This window comes from Abramis brama (genome assembly GCF_963993115.1).
Source record: "Abramis brama genome assembly, chromosome: 9".
In the NCBI taxonomy this organism is placed as follows: domain Eukaryota; kingdom Metazoa; phylum Chordata; class Actinopteri; order Cypriniformes; family Leuciscidae; genus Abramis; species Abramis brama.
The window spans coordinates 32,536,557-32,561,236 of NC_139971.1; the positions used below are offsets into that span (position 1 = coordinate 32,536,557).

Sequence of the window (24,680 nt, forward strand, 5' to 3'; positions counted from 1 at the left end):
ACACAATGCATGCACGACTGCACAAACACACAAGTTGCATTCTCACTTTTTGTTAGTGAGAGTTGCATTGTGCATACCACAGCAAAAGACAGCATCACTTCCTTGATTTCACGGGACAGAGGGTGAGTCTCCTCCCACTCGAGTGGCATATTGGTGAGAAAAAGCCTCGTTTGTTTCACAGGAAGAAGTTGAAAACATGAAGAAACGCGACAGTTAGAGGAATCAAAACTCAAAAGTCGCATCTCTTCTCTGGGCGGCTGGATTAAAATGTGTTACTGTCAAAGCGCAGGAACAAGTGGATTGAGACATTGAGTCGACTGGACACAACGCGCTGGATCAGAGTAAAGTATCAGAAAATCTTCTGAAACATTTGCAGATATGTCGGAACACAGGTCCAGTTTCCTTCACATTGGGGATATCGTGTCTCTGTACGCGGAGGGAACTGTCAATGGATTTATCAGTACTTTAGGGTAAGTTGCCTCCCAATGATTATTATATATATAATATATAAAAATGACTAAACATGGCAGTTATACATTTTATTCAGATATAGCTACTGGTGTGATTATGTTGCCCAAATATGCAATAGTAAAATATTAAAAACATCCAATACAATTTGAAAGATATTTCAGATGTCAAATGAAGTTTGTTTAGTGGAAGTAGGAAGTGATTTGAGTACACACTGAAGGCCAGAGGTGCATTTACAGCATTGCTTCAAAGGCAATAATGCAAATCATGAACAGGAATGCAAAGTTCGCTGTTAGTTTACACACCAATACTAATACAACTAGCTATGTTGGCCTTTTTTTGCTCATTTTTTAATTTAAAAATCCCATTTTACACTTGGGAAAATGATCAGCACATTTGAGAGAAATATCATTGCAGTTATACACACAACATCCATGAAGACTCCAGGCATATCTTTCTTCTAGAAAAATCTGTTTTATTCTACATGGAGCGGGTCACCACCTCATGGGTGCCGCCATTTTTCATATCACGTGACCTGCTGTCATGCAATTGGCCGACTAATAATCATGATTATAATAATATGTTCACTTTATCGAAACTCTTTCAGTTAGTGCTCTTTACAAAGTATAGCAAATAAAACAATATGACAACAAACACATTATACTGCAGACATGGTGTCTTATCAACATCATACTGTAGTTCAGAGTAAAGATATTAATTAGGATGTGCGCAATTTATCCACCCAGACAGAATTAGTAAGCGTGGATAAAAAATAGTAAATTTAAATCCAAAAACACTGGAACTCTTGGAATGAATAAGACTGTGCTAAATGCAGATATAAACTTTGTGAGTGCACCTTTAATTATTAACGTCGTCAAATTTGATTTGACCGTTTCTGAGACTACACTGCATAAGAAGAATTTCATTCGATTTTCACGTGGTCATGTAGGAACACATCTGCTTGGCGGTTGTGTGGAATCACTTTTGCATTGTTGTGCAGTGACTCATCAAGCAATTAAGGTGCAGAACAAATGACGCTCACTGTGGTCACAATATGTGCAGCTTTTCTTTGCTCAAATATTCATTAATAGATTTTGCAGCATTGCATCAGATGGATTGCAGCAACGGTCACTTCTTTGTCACTTTTCGCAATTCATGACAGAGCTGTTTAGTGGTTTTGGAGTATTAACGTTTGTAAAACTTCATGTGTAGTTTTTCAATTTCCTGCTATGATAGCATATGATTCAAATGTAACCACAGAGGTTTTGTTTGAGAGCATAAATTCTGAAATGCACATAGTTCACACATAGTTGTAGTAATGTGCACTTGCATTGGAAGAGTGACATATGAGCGGACTTTGTGTCAAAGTAAGCTGTCAGACTGCATGTTTCCAGTGTTGTAGTGCATAGTTGACATTCCAGTTTTTGTTAGGTCTTTTGTTGTATTTTTATCCAGTCATATTGCTCCATATTTTGAGACAGGCAGCGTTTGTTGAGGATGGGATATTAACATACTATTCTTACTGTCTCTGCAATTTATGAATACTGTGCACAGTACAGTATGTAGAATTTGTGCATAGACCTCAGATGACCTACTACATCTGCTAAAATGTACAACACAGAACACTGCAATAGAGTGCAACAGTCGGGTTCTAAAAAAATAAAAAATAAATCCCATTAATTTTCTCCATAAAAGGGGAGTTGATTTTTGACTTCTAAACCTTTAAAGACAGACCTAGCACCCACTCCCTCCCATGAAGCACTGCGAATGATTTAGTCAGTGTCTCTAAGCACTCAAACTACTCAAAGGGATAGTTCGCCCTAAAACGATATTCACTCACCCTGGTGTTGTTCTAATGACATGCCTTTCTTTCTTTTTCTGACCACAAAAGTTTTTACATTTTTTAAAAAGGCGTTACAGGTACTTTCTTCTCCGAGGTTAGCATAGTTTTAGTGTTCTTTGCAAAAAGAAAGTTATCAAGTTCACATCTGTCAGCTGTCATTCTGACTGTCATCAGACAAACAGAGTTCTTGTCCGGAGATGTTCAACTCAATGAAGAATGTACATAGATACTTTTTTTTGTTAGGGATGTTCCGATCATAATTTTTGCAGCTGATACCGACTACCGATTTCTTGTCATCATGATCGACCGATATCAACTCATTTAAGCTTTATATTGATATGTAAGATCTATGTTGACTGTCACTGTTAACCCCTTACACCCTGAAGGCATTTACATGATTTCTCATTTGATAGGAAACCTTTAAAATTTTGAAGAAAATAGTACTACTTATGTACTTAACAGACAATCCCAGAAAAAGGTGTTGCAATTTGATTTATTTTGTTATTTATTCATGCTTGACATGATGACTATTAGAAAGTACATATGGCAGGTCATAAAATCAAGTTTGGTTTAGTTTGTGATGATCTTCCAGCAGGCACTGATTTAGAAAGCAGAGGCCCCTGGGCACAAAATCTTGGAGGCCCCCCTCCCCACTCGTAGGCTCGTAGCCCAAACTAACACAGCATCTTAATTTTTAGAAACAGTAAAAGGAAGCTGTGGGTTTTTCTTTACTTTAAAAAAAAAACACTTTCACCAACTCCATTTCTTGTAATGTTAACTGTGACAGCAAAAGACATTTTATCGTATTTTTGCGGTAACTTACTGGCAGCACTATTGCCAGTAAGTTACTGTAAGTTCCCCTTTACAGTAGTTTATCTGTAAATGTGTTTTACGGTTATGATGCCCTTACCGCAATTTAATTTTACAGTATGATGGCCTTACTGCAATTTCATTTTACAGTATGATGCCCTTACCACAAGTTAATTTTACAGTATGATGCCCTTACCACAAGTTAATTTTACAGTAAGATGCCCATACCGCAATTTCATTTTACAGCATTATGCCCTTACTGCGACTTATTTTTATGATGAGAGCAACCCCGACGTGCATCTGCAAAGGGACAGATGGGCCTCGTTTACACTGCAGGTCTTGATTGCCTATATCCGATTTGTTTGACCGCCCGTTTACACGTTCTTTCAATTGTGACCCATATCCGATTCATGTATTTACACTTGACATACTATCTGAAATGCTGCACATGATTAAAGGGGGTTCTTGTACGGATGGACAAACGCGAAATATGCTCAAGACCTGCAGTATAAACGAGGCCTAAGTGAATGAAAACATCCTGCAAAGTTTTAAATCTGAAAGTGCACCGAATATAAAGTTATTTTCTTTCAAAGGAAGAGTCGACAATGAAATGAATCGTTTTTCAAACGAGTCATAAGCCATTTCGTTGTGACGTCAAGACGAAACATTAGCATATTGCTGACACCAGGGAAAACTTAAAACCCTTCAAACACTACAGCTGATCCCTGTGGATGCTGGATAGCATCATGTTGAGAAGACGCTGTGCTCTACAATGTGACGGTAAAGCCAGTTTTATTTTCACTGCCCAAGAATGAGTATGTGAAGAATCAGTGGTTAAAGTTCATCTTTACCATGATATCATAGCAGTATAATCCTAAACTTTTGCTGTGTTCCCTTTATTTTACTGACGACTGCTTCTCAAATCTCGGAGTTCAATGCAGGATTTGCAAACCGCTTGCTCTTGGAAGATGGAGTTCAAAATACTTCGTTTTGAGTTTTATTTTGTGTAGGTCTCCTGCTAACTGGCTAACTCACGTTATCACTGTCTTACTTAAATACCTATGCTAATCAGTTTGTGGGCCACTATTACCTATAACTGTGTCTATTAATGCAGATTGTCTGTTATTCTCACTACTTTGAGGAAAGATTAAGCATGGAGCAAGATTTGTTTTACCAACGTTTATGTTACATCCGTCATTCACGCTAGAGCTTGGCTAATGTATGCACTGTTATTGATTGTTTCCACGTGTTCACCGCAATAAATTAGAAAAATACTCTGTAAATAAATAAGTAAAATAATCGGTTTGTTTGATGTACATGCACTTGTTAATGCTGATGGTGAGGAATTACAGTTGCAACATCTCATAATGTACCTCAAACTGAGTAATGTATCACTGAGAAACGTCCTGCTCAAGTCGTCCTTGCGATGGAGGAAAGGGTTGAATAACTAGTTCTTCCAGTGTTTCATTATTGGACTCACGTTCGGATTGATATGGTAAAATCGATGTCATCGTTCGTTACTGTGTTTAGTTTACGGTGTAGGAAGCCTCTAGCCTGGAAATCCAGACCTAAATCTAAAAGATTAATGGTCTGGCGTCGACTAATGAAAATCGCCCAGCTCGAGGGGCGGCACCAAGCATGCATTTGAAAATCTCACTGCACGCAATTGGATAACACTACGACCAATCACAACTATAAACCCCATACGCTTAGCTACCAGTGGAGCTAACTCGTAGATTAGACTCTTACCGTATCCGGTCGGCAAAACAGCAAAAACGTCCTTTTTGCAAAGGAACAATTCGAGCGGCGTCTTCTGTTCCTGTTTTAGATAAAAAGCCAAGTCTAAATCGTTCACTGTAGCGGCCAAAGCCGTTTCAAACAACTGGTGTTCATCCATAGCCATCTTGCAATGTTTACTAATGACTTCGACGTCACAGCGCTGTCGTCATCTGTTTAGCTCGCCTCTGGCCCGCCTATATCAGATAACCCGATGTGATTGGTGCAGCTCAGATCGAGGGGCATATTTAATGAGCATCATTACTCGACACCAGAGTAACTCGCTGAGCAAATTCAACTTGTGCTCTCGCGAGAACTCTGGATTACCAGGGTAGGAAGCCTCAGGACACAGCCAAAAAACTGATCTGATCATGATACTTTTTTGTGTGCAAATAAATTATTGTTAACACACATCCACACAAACACGCACACATTAATCATTAATTAATTTTATTTTAATTAAAAAAAAAAAAAAAAAGAGGATGAGGTCACACAGTTAGTGGGGGCTTGGAGGCCCCCGGGCACCGGCCCAATCGGCCCGGTGGTAAATCCGGCCTTGTCTTCCAGCGCTGTTTCAGCTGTGCGCTCCTATACTATGTCACACGGGACATCAAGACCCTGTCAATCCAATCCAAGCGTGCTTCAGCTGTAAAACAGTTTGAGATCCCAGAAGTCCTGTAGCTTTAGCCAAGCAGCATTTCATGTCACTCCGTGAGGATTTTCTCAAGATCTACGCATCATGTTATGTTGTGTGTGATTTTTGTTTGGATCGAGACAAACTGCTCTAAATAATGTTTTGAGATTTACTATGGTTTGCTAATGTTTTGCGAAGTTACAAAGCAGAACGTGACACAAAAACCTGATCTGGAAACTGACTGTTTACATGCGCGTTAGTGGCAACTTTTTACGGTTTACCTCATCAAATTGCGTTTGTAGAGATATGTGTTGGTCGCCATTCACTGCCATTATATGGACGTGCGAGCGGGACAATGTGTTTGACTTAACTTTCTACTGTGATGATTATTCGTTATTTGAGTAAAATGGAACATTATTTGATCAGACTGCCAAAAGACATGTTTTACAAACTAAACAAACTACTGTTTTTCTGTTTGCATATCGCCAATTGTTTTTCAAACTATTTTGCAAACTTGGCAGTTGTATAAACTGCAGTATTCAATAGTATACTTGTACTCCATGCCGAACATAGCCAAAGCCTTTCTTCTGAATCTGATCCTAAACAAGGCGATTTTGGATTATTTCCCAGGCTGTCATGGGTTTGTAGAGATATAATGGAAGTTGTTAAATAGACTTAAATTAGAAAGGCTTGTCTAAGGACTCGTTGTGATGTACTGGAAACCTAGAGGAAATACTGATAAGAGGCTTCATTGGTTGAAATTCTACATAATAAACATTTATGACCATAATTTGAAAGTAGTTTGGTTAAAAGCACAATAATATGGGTGGTTTAGTTCTGTATACTGTATCAGTTCAAGGTTGTAAAAGCAAATGTAGTTGATTTTAGTCTCAATTTCTTACATACTAAATACACACAGCTTCTCTTTTAAGTAAAAGAATAGGATTTGTTATAACATGCTTCACTTGTAGCAAGCTAAGAATGATCATTTTGCTTAGACAAGGTCTAACTCATTCACTCATGTCATCAAGTAATGGAGCTATAATTAGCATGTTTGAACACTGCCGGTCAGGCTTGCATTTGGTTCATGTTTAACTTGCTGTACTTTGTTGTGTCTTTTGAAGATTGCTGGCTGTCAAACAGTTTTAAAGAGAACAAGAAGCACTCTGTTACTCATTTATGAGCATGTAAAAATAGACCGTTAGCACCTTTCCTGTTTTCTACCCCCCTTTTTATAACACATCCTATTAATGTACTTAATGTCTTTGTTTAATACACCTATACAGATACACAGGAAGATGAGGAAGTGTGCAGGCAAAGCCAATAAAACAATTAGTCACTATAAAAATATCCATTTGCAGGCAGCACTTATTTGGCTTAGTCATCATTTGGTGGAGTGGCTCTTTCTGTGGTGGCTTGGTAGCTCTGTGGTTGTTGATTTTATTTTATTTTTTTAAATATATAATTATTAATTATAAGGGATTGTTATTAAATGCAGACATACCTAAAGGTTAATGTGAGGATAGACAGATTTTAATAAAGCATTTTTGATAAATTGCATAAAATTCCTCATATTTCCCTCTGAGGTTTTTCATAATCCTTATTAGAGGTGCACTCTTAAGAAAAATGGTTCTAAACATTTTTTTCTTCTGCTTGTAACAATATAACCCTTCTTGGTGCTAAATGGAGCCCTTTTTAGAACCATGCTTTGAAAGTGATATTGGACCTTAATGGTGTTATAAATAACCTTTTCAATGATATTTATTTTCATTAATATTAGTATCTTCATATTATTATTATTATTAATATTACTGTTATTATTTTAATATTGTTTCTGCCTGGTCTTATCTTGTTGTAGTCCAGTCATTTTAAGCCAAAATGGGGGTCAACCTTGAACAAATTGCAACTGAAGCAAACTCAACTGATTTTGTATCCTCAATATGTCCTGAGTAAGGAAAAAAAAGTCCCGAAGAATCCCATTAGGGGAAAGTTTAGAAAAAGACCCAAATATAGCCTATTCATACGCCTATTCATTCTTTTTATTACGTGAATAGGGTAAAAGTTTTAACCTTTAGATATCACCATGAAAATGACTGAGTTGATTACTTACATCAATACAAACAAAAAATGTATTACAAGTTTTTTAAATTGTTTGTTAACATGGACAAACGGTGCATAATCTAATTACGTATGTGCTAATTTGCATAAATACCACAACAGATCTAAACATTGGGTCTAGCCAGGTGAAAATGTCTTGTTGAATCTTGTTGACATATAACAGTAAAATACTTAATGTTAAGGTCTGAATGGAACCCATTTAGGCTACCCATGAGCATTAATACATAGAGGCAGGAAGAAGTACTTTAGAAACCAGCCTTTATTCATTTTTAAGAGATTGGGTTTGGGGCTGGGTCTGTGGGACTGTTTCTGGGGGACGAGTCTGAGGGAAGAACAGGAGTCAGACAATGGTAAGGAGAATGCAGAAGACAAAAGGTAAGTAAAATAAAAAGTGAATCCCCAGAAACAGTCCCACGGACCCAGCCCTAAACCCCATCTCTGCAATAATAATTAATAAAGGCTGGTTTAAAGTTCTTCCTGCCTCTGTATTAATGCTCATGGGTAGCCTAAATGGGTTCCATTCAGACCTTAACATTAAGTATTTTACTGTTATGTGTCAACAAGATTCAACAAGACATTTTCACCTGGCTAGACCCCATGTTTAGATCTGTTGTGGTATTTATGCAAATCAGCACATACGTAATTAGATTATGCACCGTTTGTCCATGTTAACAAACAATTTAAAAAAACTTGTAATACAATTTTTGTTTGTCTTGATGTAAGTAATCAACTCAGTAATTTTCATGGTGATATCTAAAGGTTAAAATTGTTTACCCTATTCACGTAAGAAAAATAATGAATAGGCTATATTAGGGACTTTTTTTTCCTTACTCAGGACATATTGAGGATACAAAATCAGTTGAGTTTGCTTCTGTTGCAATTTGTTCAACCTTTTTTCATAAAATGACTGGACTATTGCCTCTATTTAGGGCCCAAGCACCGATGGTGAGAGGACCCTATTGTTTTTGCTCCGTTTCTTCTTCTTCTTCTTCTTCTTCTCCAAAGTGAATCGCTTTTTAGAGGGCCTTAACATGCTCGAAAACTCATGAAACTTTGCACACGCTTCAGAAGTGGTGAAAATTTACGTGTGATATGGTTTTCAAAATTGGGGGGGGGGCAAATTCGGTAAATTATTGCCCCCACATTTTGCCCCGGCTCTAGGTTTCACGTACAGGTATAAAATTTGGTACATACATGTAATGACCCAATACCTACAAGAAAGTCTCTTGGAGCATAGCCCTAAACACAACAGGAAGTCAGCTATTTTGAACTTCCTCCTAGATTTTGTGCATTTTTTGTAAATTCCTGATGTTGTACTTTAACAAACTCCTCCTACAGTTTTGATCTGATCCTCTTCAAATTTGGTGAGTGTAATCTTAAGGCCTTTACTAAAGGCGCCGGGTGGCGGTGGCAGGGGTGCGAGGGCCCTTTTCATCGCTGCTTGCAGCTTTAATTTGGTTTTACATTTTTTTTAAAACAGCATGTTGTGTCAGTTAGGTAGGCCTACTTTTATTCTTTATTGACATGGCAGATTGTAGCAAAAATTACGGTGCTCTAACAACAGAGGATAGCTAAATACATTAATAAATAACAATTGACACTGAACATGATATAGATGTAATTAGGACCAAGTTCCAGTGAAATATCTTCACAAATCCCCTATGATGTCTTTACAGCCTTCATTATGTGTGTATTCTGAGTGGCAGTTTCTCTCTGCAGATGATGAGGTTATGATACGTGACAGCATCTGAAATACACAATTGAGTTTAGCATTACATTGTGTCTCTTTCATTTGATTATGTAAAAACAATTATGTTCATGAAGGCCAAAATGAGCAAAAATGGACAGAATGAGCCCTTTACCATGTTAACAGGAAAAAGTGATATAAAGTCATGGTATAGCCTTAATGTGTGGTTTTTTTTGTTTTTGTTTTTTTGTGAATGGGTATGTTTAGGCATAAAGTCATAATTAAAAAAATCAAACAATATGGATCATAAATTCCATATCTCTGTTACTTACTTTGTGATGAAGAGAAGATTAGTATCCTTAACTGAACAGAGCTGCTCACTCTTACATGTTCTGTTAAGCTAAAAAGAGAAAAAGACATGATTGTTAGGAAATGATTGTTACAATTTTTAAAGTTATAATTTATAGACATTTTAAGAAATAAATAATTTACCTGGTGAGAGTATGTTGACAGTATGTGTATAGTTGTATAGCTGAGCTCCAGAAAATCAGTAATGAGGAGGTTTTGACAGTTACAGATTTAAAACACAAAAAGGCGGGAATAAAGAACCCTAAACTCTTAACACAAAGAACCATTTCAGCATATAAAGGATTCTTCAGGATGATACGGTACTAAATAGAACTATTATTACGTGTAAAGAACCTTTAAAGAACCATCTTTCTTTTAGAGTGTGGGTGATATATCGGTAGACATGACATAACAGGTAAATTTATCAACCAGTTGAGATTTTGGACTATCGTCTCTGTCGTGGTTGCGCTCACGTGAAGTTGCCATTATGTGATGTCTCGAAAGCTTATCATTTGAGTGCATTTTTATGTTTTGCGGTTTAAAAACAAGTGATTTTAAACCATTCAAGTGCAATAAGCAGCGAAAGAGGACTCACCTGCTGTCTGAGAGACTGTTTTTGAACGCATACACCTGCTCATACAGCGCGTGAGTACTGAACTTGGCGCCTAGAATTCTTTTTAGCGCTTGAACTGTCAAATACACACACTTACATATCAAAATGCCTACCTTTGCGAGTATTCTCATAAACATGTTTATGTCTTAAGTGAACATAAAAGTTTGAGAAAGAAAGCGCATGTGTACTGTATCAGTATAGCATATGAGATTAGTGCATTCACTCTTAAAGTTCTATTGTAGTTTTTTTATTTCTAGTGCTTAAAGTTTTTCAGGTAGGTCTGTTTCATTTGTGTCTTTGTTCTATTATAGTTTTTTGTCCTGTTGCTTGTAATTATTTTCTTTGTTCCTATTTTATCACTGACTGTTTACTTGTTTTTTGTATTTTACTTATGTTAGTTAGGCAAGTATTAGTTTTTTTATGTGATTTTTTTTATTTTTTTATTAGTAATGAGATTTATGAAATTTCAATAAAATGTTTATATCATAACTTTATTTAAAACAAAAATAACTCTATCGTGATATATATATCGTCATTGTGATTTAAAATTATTCATATTGTGTTATTAGATTTTGGTCATATCGCCCACACCTAATTCTTATTTTAATGAGCAATGATGAAGCATTGTGGAAAAAAAAAAAAAATGCTCAAATTCTGGGTGAAACACTTAGCTGTCAGAGAGCAACTTGCTGTTACTTAATGTTATAGACCTGAAAATCTGGTCTTTGCAACTTTGTCATTCAAGAGAATTTAACTTCTTACTGTAGAAGGAAATTCATACATTGAGTTGAATGGTCTTCTTTCTTTTTCACAATGCTAAATTGTTCAGTGCTCTTTATTCTGTCTCAAAGCACGGAAACTAATAGTAATTAAATTAATTTTTTAAAAATATATAATTAAAGAAAACAATTCAAAATGTTTTTAAGTGCATCAATGCTTATAAAATATGAATGATGAACTTTTTTTATACCTGCGATCATTAAATAGAACAGCTTTTCCACACTTTATGGGCTTATTGTACATATTTTACCAATATGCTGGCCTGCCACATAATATACCCCTGGTTTCACAGACCAGGCTTAAAGGGATAGTTCCCCCAAAAATGAAAATGATCCCATGATTTACTCACCCTCATATATAAACCCTCACCCTAAAAACATATTCTGGCTCTTCCAAGCTTTATAATGGTAGTGAATGGGACCCAATATTTTGAATATATCGTATTCCAGCACGTGACGTAGGACGTCGGCGAAGCGTAAGCTCCGGTGAGAAGTGATGAACACGGAAGTGCAGAGAGGAGAGAGCAAAACAAAACGAGAAGTCCAAAACGAGGATTTTAAAGGAAAAATGACGGAGGATTTCGATATAAGAGGAGCTTTTGTTTGTTCAGCCCTGTTTGTTTGAACCGAGGCGTTTAGGTTTAAGCTTATGCTACTCCTACATCCTACGTCAAACATTGCGTCAGAAGTTACTCTTTTGCCGTAAGTTGACTTGCGTAGGCCGTCTGCTGGAAGCTAGTTATTTTAGTTAATAAAGTTATAAATATGGATATTTTTCTTACAAAAACTCATCGCTTTGCTTCAGAAGGCCTTTATTCACCCCCTGGAGTCAAATGGATTACTTTTATGATGAATGCATGCACTTTTTTTGGGCTTCAAAATATTGGTTCCCATTCACTACCATTATAAAGCTTGGAAGAGCCAGGGTATTTTTTAATCTGATTGTGTTTGTCTGAAAGAAGATAGTCAAATACACCTAGGATGGTTGAGGGTGAGTAAATCATGGGATCATTTTTATTTTTGGGTGAACTATCCCTTTAAGCCTAGTTCTGGATTAGAATGCATGTTTGAGCTGTTTTAACTGAAAGCAACTTGCTCTGACATATCCTTAAATATGTCAGTGCCCCTGTAATGTTTTGTTCTAAGGTACGTTTATAAAAGCTATTAAATGCCCTAATTGAAGCCCTGTCTGTGAAATCGGGCCATAGTCTTTTCATTAACATAAATGATGAGTTTCACTTGATGATTCATACTTCATACTTACATATCAGTTTAAAGGAGCACATTTCTGATTTGTTGTTGATGAAAGGGTACTTGAGGTACAAAAAGGTTGGGGAAACACTATTGTCACCCAGCTCTTGGGTATGAACTTGAGAGAGTAACAGGTGAAAAGTAATACAACTGCTCCGATAACAGCCTTTCTGTGTGGCACTTCCTTCAAATGTTCTATTTTGCGTAACCTCACACCATTCATCCCTTTTTTGTTTCTTCTGCCATTGTAAGGAAGGAAGATTAGCTTGATGTTGTAGTGCTGGTTTGATTCATTAAGCATTTAGAATATTCATAAATTCTGATTAAACAGCAAATGAATTCAATAAGCAACTTAATTTTACTGTGACAACACAACATGTAACCTTTAAGAGTCTATACACACCCATGTTCCTCCGGTCAGTTCAGCGCAGTGCTGTGAACTTCTGCATTTTATTGCTTAAGTATTTATTTACAGATCTGTGTTCACAAGATAGCCGAGCTGAGTCAAGGGCTATCATTAAGAAAACCTTGAGCTGTCGTTGATAAGTCATTGCCTATTTTTAGTTTTAACTATAACAGTGAGGGAAGCCTGGCTGTTAGCATGTTTATCAGGCCTACAAAGAGCACTGCAGCTTCCTTCTTTATCTAAAGTTGGTCCAAGCTTTCACAAAAACCCTCTTTATGTTTAAGGAGAGGCTCGTCAGTTAAATTTCCCCTCAAATCTCTGGTAAATTGTTGATGACAAACTAAATAAAATCATATTCTGAAAGATTTCAACATTTCTGTAACCTTATTCTGTTATGAGCGCCTGTGACGGAGGATAGTGTGTAATTAAATTAGACTGTATGGGTTTGCATTGACAATAGAGTGGGCAAATATGTTCTGCATTCAAAGAGAGTTGAATAGTTTGTTGATTTAGGATTATAAAAAGCATTGTCAATTGAGTCCTCGTGGGAGGAAACTGTTTGCTTTGATATACTACTAAGCCTACTAATTTCTTCATAATAAAACCGGAATTGTCAAGTTGCTCATTTTGCGTCTACCATGTACTTTTTGATGTGCTTCAGTCTTGTGAATCCCCAGAGGATCTTACTAGCTTCCACTCTTTGATTTGATGCATGGCAGTTGCACTCATAAGCATTGAAATATTTTAGAAAATCTATTTTAGACTAGTCAGTGTCCACAGCGAGACTTCAGTAAATGATGCTGGACTTATTGACTTTGTTTGGAGTTTGAACCGACTGAACGCAAATCTGACTTTGTTTTCAAATCTGATCTTTAGGACTGATTTTCTACACTTTCATTTTACAAGAAATGTAATCTGATCCACTTGTTCAATATCTGATGGAAATTTTGCCACATCTCTAACATAAATTGGAGAAAGGTGCCTAAGAGAGCATAAGTGACTGAGGCATTTTTCCAGTGTTCAAACAGTGAATGTCTAGAGGAAAGAGAGCAAAAATGAATGTATTTGGACATTAGCTTCAGATAGTACCATTCAAAAGATCAGGGTTGGTAATTGTCTTTTTTTATGTTTTTGAAACAAGTAAATTACGCTCACCAAAGCTGCATTTCTTTAGTTAAAACAGTAATATTGTGAAATATTTTGAAGATAATTTGAACTATGATGTTAAAACAATAAAACAAACTACACAGTCACATTCCTGAGAATGAGAGCTTTCTTTTGATATATGACTTTTCTGTTTTGTGAAATACGTAAAAAAATACATATTCATATTTATATTTGTGCATCGCTATTTTGGGGGAGGAGCGATTTTGTGACGATTATATTTTTAAGCTTTAGATTAATTCTTTATGTTCCATATACACAAATGTCGTTATATTCTGTGTAAAGATGAGATTTTAAGATTTAAAATGATACCATATTTGGGGTGATAATATCCTTAAAAAATTAAGTGTAAATATAATTACGTAGCTCTAGGCCCCGCCCCGCCCACGGGCAAGTAGAGTGGAAGAGGTTAAGCTGACTGTTTTATACACAGTTACAGTTTATTGTATTGTTATTTTCATTTTGTGTAATTTTTCTATATTTTCTACAACAGCCCAAGCATACATATACAATGGTGTGTAAAACAAACTCATAAGGGAAAAAAACTGTAATAAATCAGCTCCATTGAGGATTCCAAGTGATCAAGGGCAATGACGTACATCCGAGTGAACGAGACTGAGGGACGTTAGTGAGGGAATGGTGTAAAAAAAAAAAGGACTTGGACGCAGGAAAAATGAACTCAGCCCGATACCTATTCTAATAAAATATGATTTCGAAGTTTAAACCATATATCCATCCATTCCTCAAACTGCTTATCCTCTGAAGGGTCAACCCATGTACTGTATGTTTTCAAAAAATCTGAGGTTTTCTGCTTGTCTGAACAAAGAAAATGATCTCTGTTTCTATTTAGTTTTGTTAGTAATTTTCTATTTTAAGGAAATTGTTGACATTGAATCATTCAGTGAATGAATACTAATGAGTTGTCATATTTTTCTTCTCAGTTTGGTGGATGACAGATGTGTGGTGCAGCCTGAGGCTGGGGATCTTACAAACCCACCGAAAAAGTTTAGAGGTGAGTCATTTCGACAGCAATCACCTTAAATGCCCCAATGCTAACATATTAGCGCCATTACAAGCCAATGGACTGTTGTTATGGATAAATCAATTAGTTAGCGTCGCTACTTTTGCTTAGTTTCACTGCAGTGTATTCATAAAAGTGGCAAGCAAAATAAATCCCAACACCAAACAATATAAATATGTCGCTGTAGCTTCCTGTGTGATTTTCTTAACACCTGCTCAGCCACTGATTAATTACTCGGCCCTTGAGCGATAACAGCCTCCTACACACTGAATCTTTGCTCTTGCCAAGGCAACGCAGTCTGTCTGCGCCCCACGTCTTCAGCTTTATAGTGAGATCTCAGTAGGGTGCCTGGCTGTTGCTTAATGACTACAATTGTAAGCTGAGGTGGGTAAACAGTGTTGTTCCTCAAGTGCAATTTGGTAGACTTTACACGAATCAGAATAGCACAAACTGTAAACTCTTATTTTCCTCTTGTGCTGGAGGGCTTTGTTGAAACAAGAGGCTCAGTACGAGTCAATACAAGCATACTGTGCTTTTGAATGTAACAGCCTTGTCATAATAACTTGCACTTTTTTAAACTACTGATGAATTTTCTAAGTAATAGTTTAATGATAATTGAGGGTAAAATATGCTTTAATGACTTTCATATAACAAAAATGTCAAATTTGTATTTTTAAATAAAAGTCAGCCCCTCGGATATTAAAGTACCCGTAAGTTTAATTTCAGGTCTATTGTCAATAGTGTAGCGATGTGTAAAGCTTACTTTATGTGTAAGTCACATTCAAACTAAGCAGCTTTCTGGTGGTCAATGCGTTAAAACTCGTCAACCTAATGCGAAACGTGTTGGGAAATCTTATGGCCTCTTGCGAAATTTCTGATTGTGTTGATTCCTTTTACAATGACCAACGATAATAATAATATAATGGTTTATGTGGTGATTCATCTAATCTCAATGTCAGTGAGCATGTATATAAATCCAAGTGAGAGGTCTTATTCTGTATAAAAAGTTTCCTTAAGTCTTTTTAAAATCAGACTTTACCCTTTATATTTTACTTTTACCTTTTTTGGAATTGACACAATTTGGTATATTATTATATATATAATAAACACACACACACACACATTGTGTATCCAGAAATCTTCAGCAGCTAGTACAATAATTGTTCTTTCTGTTGTCTAGATTGTCTCTTCAAGGTGTGTCCTATGAATAGGTACTCTGCACAGAGACAGTTCTGGAAAGCAAAACAGGGAAAACATGGGAACAACTCACAGGGAGATCTCTTCAAGAAATTACAGGTATAACAGGTTGCAGACAGTAGATATGCATCTTAGTTCTTTAAAATCACTGATTATGCAATAGAATGGCATTTTGACATTGCTAATTATAGTTTGCTGTCCTTTCTGCTACATTTTGCAGCATGCTGCGGAACTGGAGCAGAAACAAAATGACACCGAGAACAAGAAATTGCTGGGAGAGGTTGTCAAATACAGTCGTGTTATACAGGTACAGTCAAGCTTCCTTCTTATCAACAAATGTGGTTTTTTTTTTTGGTTTTTTTTACACTTTTGGCTGGACATCGAGGACGTTCTGTTTGTTTTCACACTGTTGCCAAGGCTGCTAGTGCACTGCTCAAGGGCCAAATATGCGTTTGACAGCGTGGGTGATATATAGCTCCCGAACCAATAGAAAGAAAGGCCTGTTTGATTGGTCACTTCAATCTAAATGTTTCTATGAGCTTTCACCAAAGCCATAGTTTCAGACATTTTACCAAACTTATTTGACTCAAAGGGCCCCTTCTTTGAGAGGCTGCTGAGAGCTCCCCCTTTCTGGATGTAATTTGGGGCGTAATGGGTGGAGCTAGAAGGTCCAACCACACCATAACCCTACCCATAACTCTATCCCTCCACCCATTAGATCCACAGAGGAGGAGCTGGACTGGGTCAGGCTCAACTCATGACGTCATTTGGCTCTGCATTGAGCACCGCTTGCCGCCTTTTGACTTCCGCTGTTGCTTTCAAAGCTAATGATTTATGAAGTCATGATTACGGAGCTAAATCCATGTGCCAGTGGCCTTGTGTTTCACTTTGAGTTTATTGTCAGATTATAGTCTCACATAGCCAGACTTCTTACTGCTGAATAATGTCTGGTCTATGTTGCAGCTTATTTAGTCTCCCACTTACATTGTGTCTGCATCCATATCACGCCCACTTACATTTTCTAAATCCATACTGTATTAACTAATATGACTGTTCATAAGTGTGGGGTTGGAACATTTCAGGTTTTTTTTTTTCAGGTTTTTAAAAGTCGTTTCTTATGCTCACCAAGACTGCATTTATTTGATCAAAAATACAGAAAACAGTGATATTGTGAAATAATACAATTTAAAATAATGGTTTTCTATTGTAATATATTTTAAAATGAAATTGATTCCTGTGATGGCAAAGTTGAATTTTCAGCATCATTACTCCATGTCACATGATCCTTCAGAAATCATTCTAATTTGCTGGTTTGATGCTCAAGAAACATTTATTATTATTAGCAAAGTTGAAATCCGTTGTGTTGCTTGTGGTGACCCTAAACTTTTGAACGGTAATCTGTGTGTTACAGTATTTTTAATACACTATCCTTGCATTTTCAGCTGCTCCATATTAAGAGTAATAAGTACCTGACGGTGAATAAGCGTCTGCCGGCCCTGCTGGAGAAGAACGCCATGCGTGTTTCTCTGGACCCTTCGGGAAATGAGGGCTCCTGGTTCTACATCCAGCCTTTCTGGAAGCTACGCAGTGAAGGAGACAATGTAGGCACACAAACACATCTGAAACACTCACTGTTTAGTTTCTGATGTTTATCATGTTTATTTCTTTTTTTTTTTAAACATTGAAATAGTGTGCAGCAGTGGTTTATGGGTCTTTTACCCATTTTAAAAAGCTAATCGCCTCATCATAACATTAACATCTTATTGTCTTAACTCATCTGGTTTCTCTTCTTGTTTTCATCTCAGCAACTGAATCATGAAGGTATATAATCTGTTTGCAGCATGCATGTGTGTGAGTGTGTGTGTACACAGAGAAGTTTGCAGCATGCTAACGTGCATGTAACATGCAACCCTAACAGCCTGTTACAGAATGTTCGCACAAAGTTGTGGTTGATTTTTTTTTGTCTTGATTACTTTTTCCTTTCAAGCCTGAATTATTAAATAGTATCCAAATACTATTAGATCTAGTTTGCAACTGGTATCCAAATCTGAATAGAATTATTAAATAGTATTCACAATGTTGACATTGACAGGTTAAGGTCTGAATGACATGGTTGTCTATGATGTTATGTTGTGTATAATAGAGAGGAAGAGAGTGCTAAACGGCCCACTTCACTCACACGTTCTTTACAGATTGTGTTCACACTACCACTTGCAGCATGCTATGGATATTATATTTGTGTGTGTGTGTGTGTGTGTGTGTGTGTGTGTTAACAAGTTCTCTATTATGTTGAATATTTAGTGCTCTAATTTTACGTTAGTATCTGCTCTTTAAAGACCCCACGAAATGGCTTGACAAATGTAGTTTTCTTTCCCATGTGACATAATATATTTTCTTTCTTAATAGCCAATGTCCTTTAGTTAGTTTGTTTTACAACCATGAATCATTATATGGATCTTACTAATCATGTTACTGTAGATGTTGGCTAATGGTATTAGGGAGAAGGATATTCTTATTCTAGAGAATTTATTGGACAAAAATTTGTGGATACTTGTTCATAAAGGAGTAATCAATATTTTTTATCTGTTTTCCCAGAAGAGAAAAACTGGAAATGTGAACATTTGCTAAAAGTCAACTATGTCAACCTGTAGGAATATACTAGCAGGGATACTAACAGACATGGACTGAAAAGAATAAAGAATCCCTGAAAACCATACTTGAGTAAAAGTGCAGATACCTTACAACGAAAATGATTCCGATACAAGTTACAAGTCACCAATTTCAATACGACTTGAGTAAAAGTCTTACCCCTGGTTTCACAGATGAGGCTTAAGCCTAGTCCCAGACTAAAATGTATGTTTGAGCTGTTTTAACTGAACACAACTTGTACTGACATGTCTTATCGTATGTCACCGCCTGCAGTCATGTCCTCATCTCATATATGAAACACCTGCGATTCACAACTACTTGCTAATGCACTCGCATTCATGTAAAGTAACCTTGTTGACAAATTGTATAAGGGCAAAACTAGGCGATACAGTAACTTCAATGCCCTGTAGATGGCGATATTGATTCTTTTGTAGCAGAAATAAACTGCCGCAGAAAAAGTGCCATGCAAAATGTTACAAGTAATCGCATTACTCATCACAAATGTATTGGATTAAAGAGTACATATACTTATTCAAAAACGTAGTCGAGTAGAGATTAAAAGTTGCTAATATCTTCGATACTCTGTAAAACTACAAAGTAACCAAAAAGATACTTAAGTAGTAACTAATTACATTTACTCAAATACTTTACACCACTGACTGAAAGCCACGAAATTCCAGTTTAGATTTCATGGGGTCAAGAATGTCTCTAAAACACCAATTTCCTATGCATGTCACATGATGTGATGTCATTTTGTTTCCTTTATTGTTGAAAAGGAGCAACAGCAGAAACAGTTGATGTGGAATGCAGTGTTACTTGTGTGTGTATGTTTGTAGGTGGTGGTTGGAGATAAAGTGGTTCTAATGCCTGTGAACGCAGGGCAGCCTCTCCATGCCAGCAACATCGAACTCCTGGATAACCGTGGCTGCAAAGAGGTCAGGCACTAGATGTGTTCACAACAGCGCTGTTAATGAAACCACATGATGATGCACAAGTTCTGATGCGTTGTGTTAGTTACCTGGTTAATATCAGGGATGTTTAGGATTCCAGACTTGGAAAAGTCATGGAAGTTGATAACATGTTATACAGTATATCTTGAAAATGTCGTGGGAATTTCTTATTGGAGAATATACTGATGTATATTTGAAAAAGTGTGCTTGTGATGTATTTTTTTTAAAAAGTCACCCGAATGTATTTTAGAATTTTGGTCTCACCTTACATTTTTTTAATGTCTTGTATAGTTTTTGGTTAATAAAAAAAAAAAATTTTAAGTAAATTTTTTGGTTAGCTTTTGTTGTTTATTTTGTTCTTGCCATTAAGATAGACCTGTTGTTGACATGACATTAAAATATTAAATATAAAAAATATATAAAAAAATAATAATGTATATATGGATATCTAATGGAAATTCAATAAAGATGTGTTTTATATTTCCGTTGTGACAGGTTAATGCTTTGAACTGCACTACCAGTTGGAAAGTCACTCTCTTCATGAAATTTAGTGAATACAGAGATGATGTCTTAAAAGGGGTGAGTCTGTTGTTTGCGGGTTGTTAGTTATCTGGGGACTGTTGTTTAGGTTTGTTTTGTGGTTTATATTCTCTCTTTAACCATGTGGGTCTCTCATTTTGCTTCACTCAGGGGGATGTGGTGAGGTTGTTTCATGCAGAGCAAGAAAAGTTTCTTACTTGTGATGAGTACAAGAAGCAGCAGTATGTCTTCTTACGGACCACTCTCCGCCAATCAGCAACCTCCGCCACCAGTTCAAAAGCACTCTGGGAAGTGGAGGTATAGTTCTGTATGATGAAATAAAAGTATTTTCCTTGCAGTTCTTCAGTTTAGTTTTTACAAACTAAAAGTTCTCTGTATGTAATGAAGTAAAATGTATCATAATGACATTTTATGGTTTATGAATGTGGTATACAAATTTGGGGTCAGAAAAAATGTTTTTTGAAAGAAATTCAATCTAATCCTGTCCTGTGTGCTTCAGGTTGTCCACTATGACCCCTGCAGAGGAGGAGCCGGTCAATGGAACAGCCTGTTTCGTTTCAAACACCTCGCCACAGGACACTACCTTGCGGCCGAGGTACACATTCAATCTACTTTGTCTGGTCCTTTCCTGAAACTGTTGCACATGCACCCTGACGTAACAGTATCTGAACGCTAGGCTTGTTTACGCCTGGTCACTTCATACGTTAGATGCATTCGAATTCTGCATCACTCAAACCACTTCAGGAGGTGTTATGAGACTCATTCCAGATAAAACTAGACAAGTGTAAAATGCATCTGGTTGTTGCAGCCTCATGTGTAAATTTTACTCTTCCTAAAATGGTACAAAAAAATAAATAAACGTGTGAGAGCATGTTATAGGGTACTGGGGCAACTCAATAGGCTATAGGCTACTCAAACATTTCTCATCAAATTCTCCCAAAACCAATCTGAGATCTAATAATATTCCAATTAATTTTATAGCTCTGTATTTTTACTGTATGTCAGCATTATTCTCATTTGTGGCTTATTTTTTTCTGTTAAGGAATTTTGGAGTAAATACCTGAGAAACATATTAAGAACCATCCTAATTATTTTATGTGACATGTTTTAATGTTCAAATGTTTGGTATCAGTAAGTTTTTCCTGAAAGAAATTAATACTTTTATTCAGTAAAGATAGAATAAACTTATCAAATGTGACAGTAAAGACATTTATAATGTTACAAAATATTTCTATTTCAAATAAATGTTGTTCTTTTGAACTTTCTATTTACCAAATAACCTTGGTTTCCACAAAAATATGAAGCAGCACAACTGTTTTCAACATTGATAATAATAAAAAATGTTTCTTGAGCATCAATTCAGATTTATTTTATTTCTGGAGGATCTTGTGGCAATGAAAATTCAGCTTTGCCATCGCAGAAATGAATAAATTTTTTAAATATATTAAAATAGAAAGCAGTTTAAATCAATATTAAGCAGTATTAATCTATTAATAGTATTAATACTATTAATATTGTAAAAGAAGAAACTTTTTGTTCAAATAAATGAAGCTTTATTTTATTTAAAAAAAAAAAAGTTTAATAATAACTTTAATAATAATCTTACCAACCCAAACATTTGAACAGTAGTGTATACGTAATTGTGAACTTCATTGAATTCTCTTAATGATTTCTTAAACTATGAAGGACTAACCTCTGAGCAACAAAATGTTCTTCTGGAGGGGTGTATTATTATATTTTATGGTTTTGAGAGTGCAGAAGATGGGCTGCAGGTGGCAGTCTTCACAATGTTATTGTCACAGTCGCACAGAACCATTCGCAGCCATCCACTGTGCACAGGCCAGACAGAGGGCTTATTGTCTGAGATAAAACTGCTGAAAGAATCTGCCTTTGTCTCTGTGTGAATGTCATAGGGCTTTCATAAACACTTCTGGTTCTGTTTCAGGTGAATCCTGAATTTAAAGATCGAACAGACAGTATCAGCACCAAAAATGAGGTAAGTCAGACCTCACTTTGATGCCAGCCTACACAATAGAACTTAAATGTCATAACTAGGACTTCAAGGAGTCCGAGCTTGCAAAATTTCACAGAAAGTTCAGCAGATTTCCATGGAAGTTGCTTTTTTCCATTCGCTAGAATTCCACACATTTTCCCCCACAATCACCACATAAATGTAACACAAGTTCGCAGATTCTGTCTGGGCATGTCCTGGATCTAGCAATCAATAAAACATTGATGCAAGGCTTTAAAGTATTAAAGCTAAAACCAGCCCTAACAAATAGATAGTGTATGCAAGAATCACATTTGTTGATTGTGTTAAACTTTAGATGAAGTTTTGCATCTGACTCGCTCTGCTTAAAGGGATAGTTCACCCAAAAATGAAAATTAGCCCATGATTTTACTCACCCTCAAGTCATCCTAAGTGTATATGACATTCTTCTTTCAGACGAACACAATTGGAGTTATATTAAAAAAATATCCTGGCTCTTCCAAGCTTTATAATGGCAATAAATGGCTGTTTCTTTTTTGAAGTCCATAAAAGTGCATCTATCCATCATAAAAGTGCTCCACACGGCTCCGGGGGGTTAATAAAGGCCTTCTGAAGTACTGTCGTACGTGCGTTCGCGAGAGACTGGCGTTCCAGCGTATGACGTAAGTTCCGGTGACGAACGCGGAAGCGCAGAGGATAGAGCAAAACCACTGATCTATATAAATTATAGTATTAATATTATTATAGTATAATTATAGTATTAGTATTATAGTCATTCTATATATAGATCAGTGAGCAAAACACCGGAGCGTCATACGCTGGAACGGCAGTCTTTCGTGAACGCACGAACGGCAGTTAGCGGAAGTTAGAGATTACAGATTGTAAAGTTTTAAATATGGATATTTTTCTTACACAAACGCTTCACTTCAGAAGGCCTTTATTAACCCCCCGGAGCCGTGTGGAGCACTTTTATGATGGATAGATGCACTTTTATGGCCATTTATTGCCATTTATAAAGCTTGGAAGAGCCAGGACATTTTTTTAATATAACTCCAATTGTATTCGTCTGAAAGAAGAATGTCATATACATCTAGGATGACTTGAAGGTGAGTAAATCATGGGCTAATTTTAACTTTTGGGTTAACTATCCCTTTAAGTGAACTACCCCTTTCTGTCTCGGCTACACGGCATTGCGGCTCAGCCCAACTCTCTTGCACAACTTCACTATTACGTAATCCGTTTCTCTCCCTTCCTTCACGCTGCAACAGACAGACTCGCACAACTCTCGTCCTCCTACTCTCCAGAGAATTTTTTTTTTCGTCTTCAGCCTGCATCACGCACTGCACCTTTCCGCTGTATTAGCATTCTGCTTCAGCAGCCTCACAGACAAACACACTCGCACACGCGCAGAGGGGGCTCCTTACATAAGGTCTGAATCTGGGGGTGCCCCGTGAGAGTCAGGCAGACGTGCTGTCTGTGTCTGCTTTCGTGGAGGAGTGAGTCAGAGGAGCTGCAGAGAGTCAGAGCAGAGGAGAATGTATAATGCCGCTCTCCATATAGCCCTCCATCAAAAAAGCTCTGGTGAAAAGAGTCTGTGCCACAGATGCAGTCCTGCATAATGTCCTCACTGTAGATGACCTCTGTGTTAGGGGTGGGCGATATAGCCTCAAAATTATATTACGATATTTCAAGAATATTCGCGATAATGATATTTATGACGATATAGAAAAAAAATTTAGACATTTTTTTTTATTACATTATCTCACCCAGTGGCGGCTGGTGCTAAAAAAAATTGGGGGGGCGCAACAAACTGAACTAGATTAAAAAGTTCGTCGAGACAAACTTTAAGTTGCCTTGAGAAAGCCGGACCAGAAAGTTTGAAGAAGTTTGAAGTTTAAAGTAGTTTAAAGTTTAAATTAGTTTGAAGTTTAAATTAGTCTAAAGTTTAAATTAGTTTGAAGTTTAAAGAAGTGTAAAGTAGTTTTTGAAGTTTAAAGTAGTTTGAAGTTTAAAGTAGTTTAAAGTTTAAATTAGTTTGAAGTAGATCGATAGATGAGTTTGTTAGTTTAAATTTTACACACAGACACGCTCACTAACTCTCTCTCTCACACACGCACACACACACACTTATGCACATACACCCACACTCATGCACACACTCACTCACTCACACACACACACACACACGGACATACACTCACACATGCACACAGACATGCTCACTAACTCACTCACACACACACACACACACACACACACACACACTAACTCACACACACTCTCTCTCACACACATATACACACGCACATACACTCATAAATGCACACACTCACACACACACACACTAACTCGCTCTCACACACACACAGACACGCTCATTAACTCACATACACTCACACACATAGACACATACACTCTCACACACACACACACACA

At 36.7% G+C, this 24,680-nt stretch overlaps 1 protein-coding gene across 1 annotated transcript in view; it reads left to right on the top strand.

Moving 5' to 3' along the window:
* The first annotated feature begins 133 nt into the window (after nt 1-133).
* Nucleotides 134-24,680, top strand: part of itpr2 (inositol 1,4,5-trisphosphate receptor, type 2) — a 99,549-nt gene continuing 75,002 nt past the window's right edge. Inside the window, exons 1-10 of the mRNA XM_084124539.1 lie at nt 134-470; nt 14,839-14,909; nt 16,099-16,214; nt 16,336-16,422; nt 17,558-17,716; nt 19,601-19,699; nt 20,210-20,293; nt 20,405-20,551; nt 20,754-20,849; nt 22,200-22,250. Of these exons, the coding sequence (XP_083980665.1) occupies nt 379-470; nt 14,839-14,909; nt 16,099-16,214; nt 16,336-16,422; nt 17,558-17,716; nt 19,601-19,699; nt 20,210-20,293; nt 20,405-20,551; nt 20,754-20,849; nt 22,200-22,250 (1,002 nt within the window). The 5' untranslated portion in view covers nt 134-378. The remainder of the gene's footprint in view (nt 471-14,838; nt 14,910-16,098; nt 16,215-16,335; nt 16,423-17,557; nt 17,717-19,600; nt 19,700-20,209; nt 20,294-20,404; nt 20,552-20,753; nt 20,850-22,199; nt 22,251-24,680) is intronic.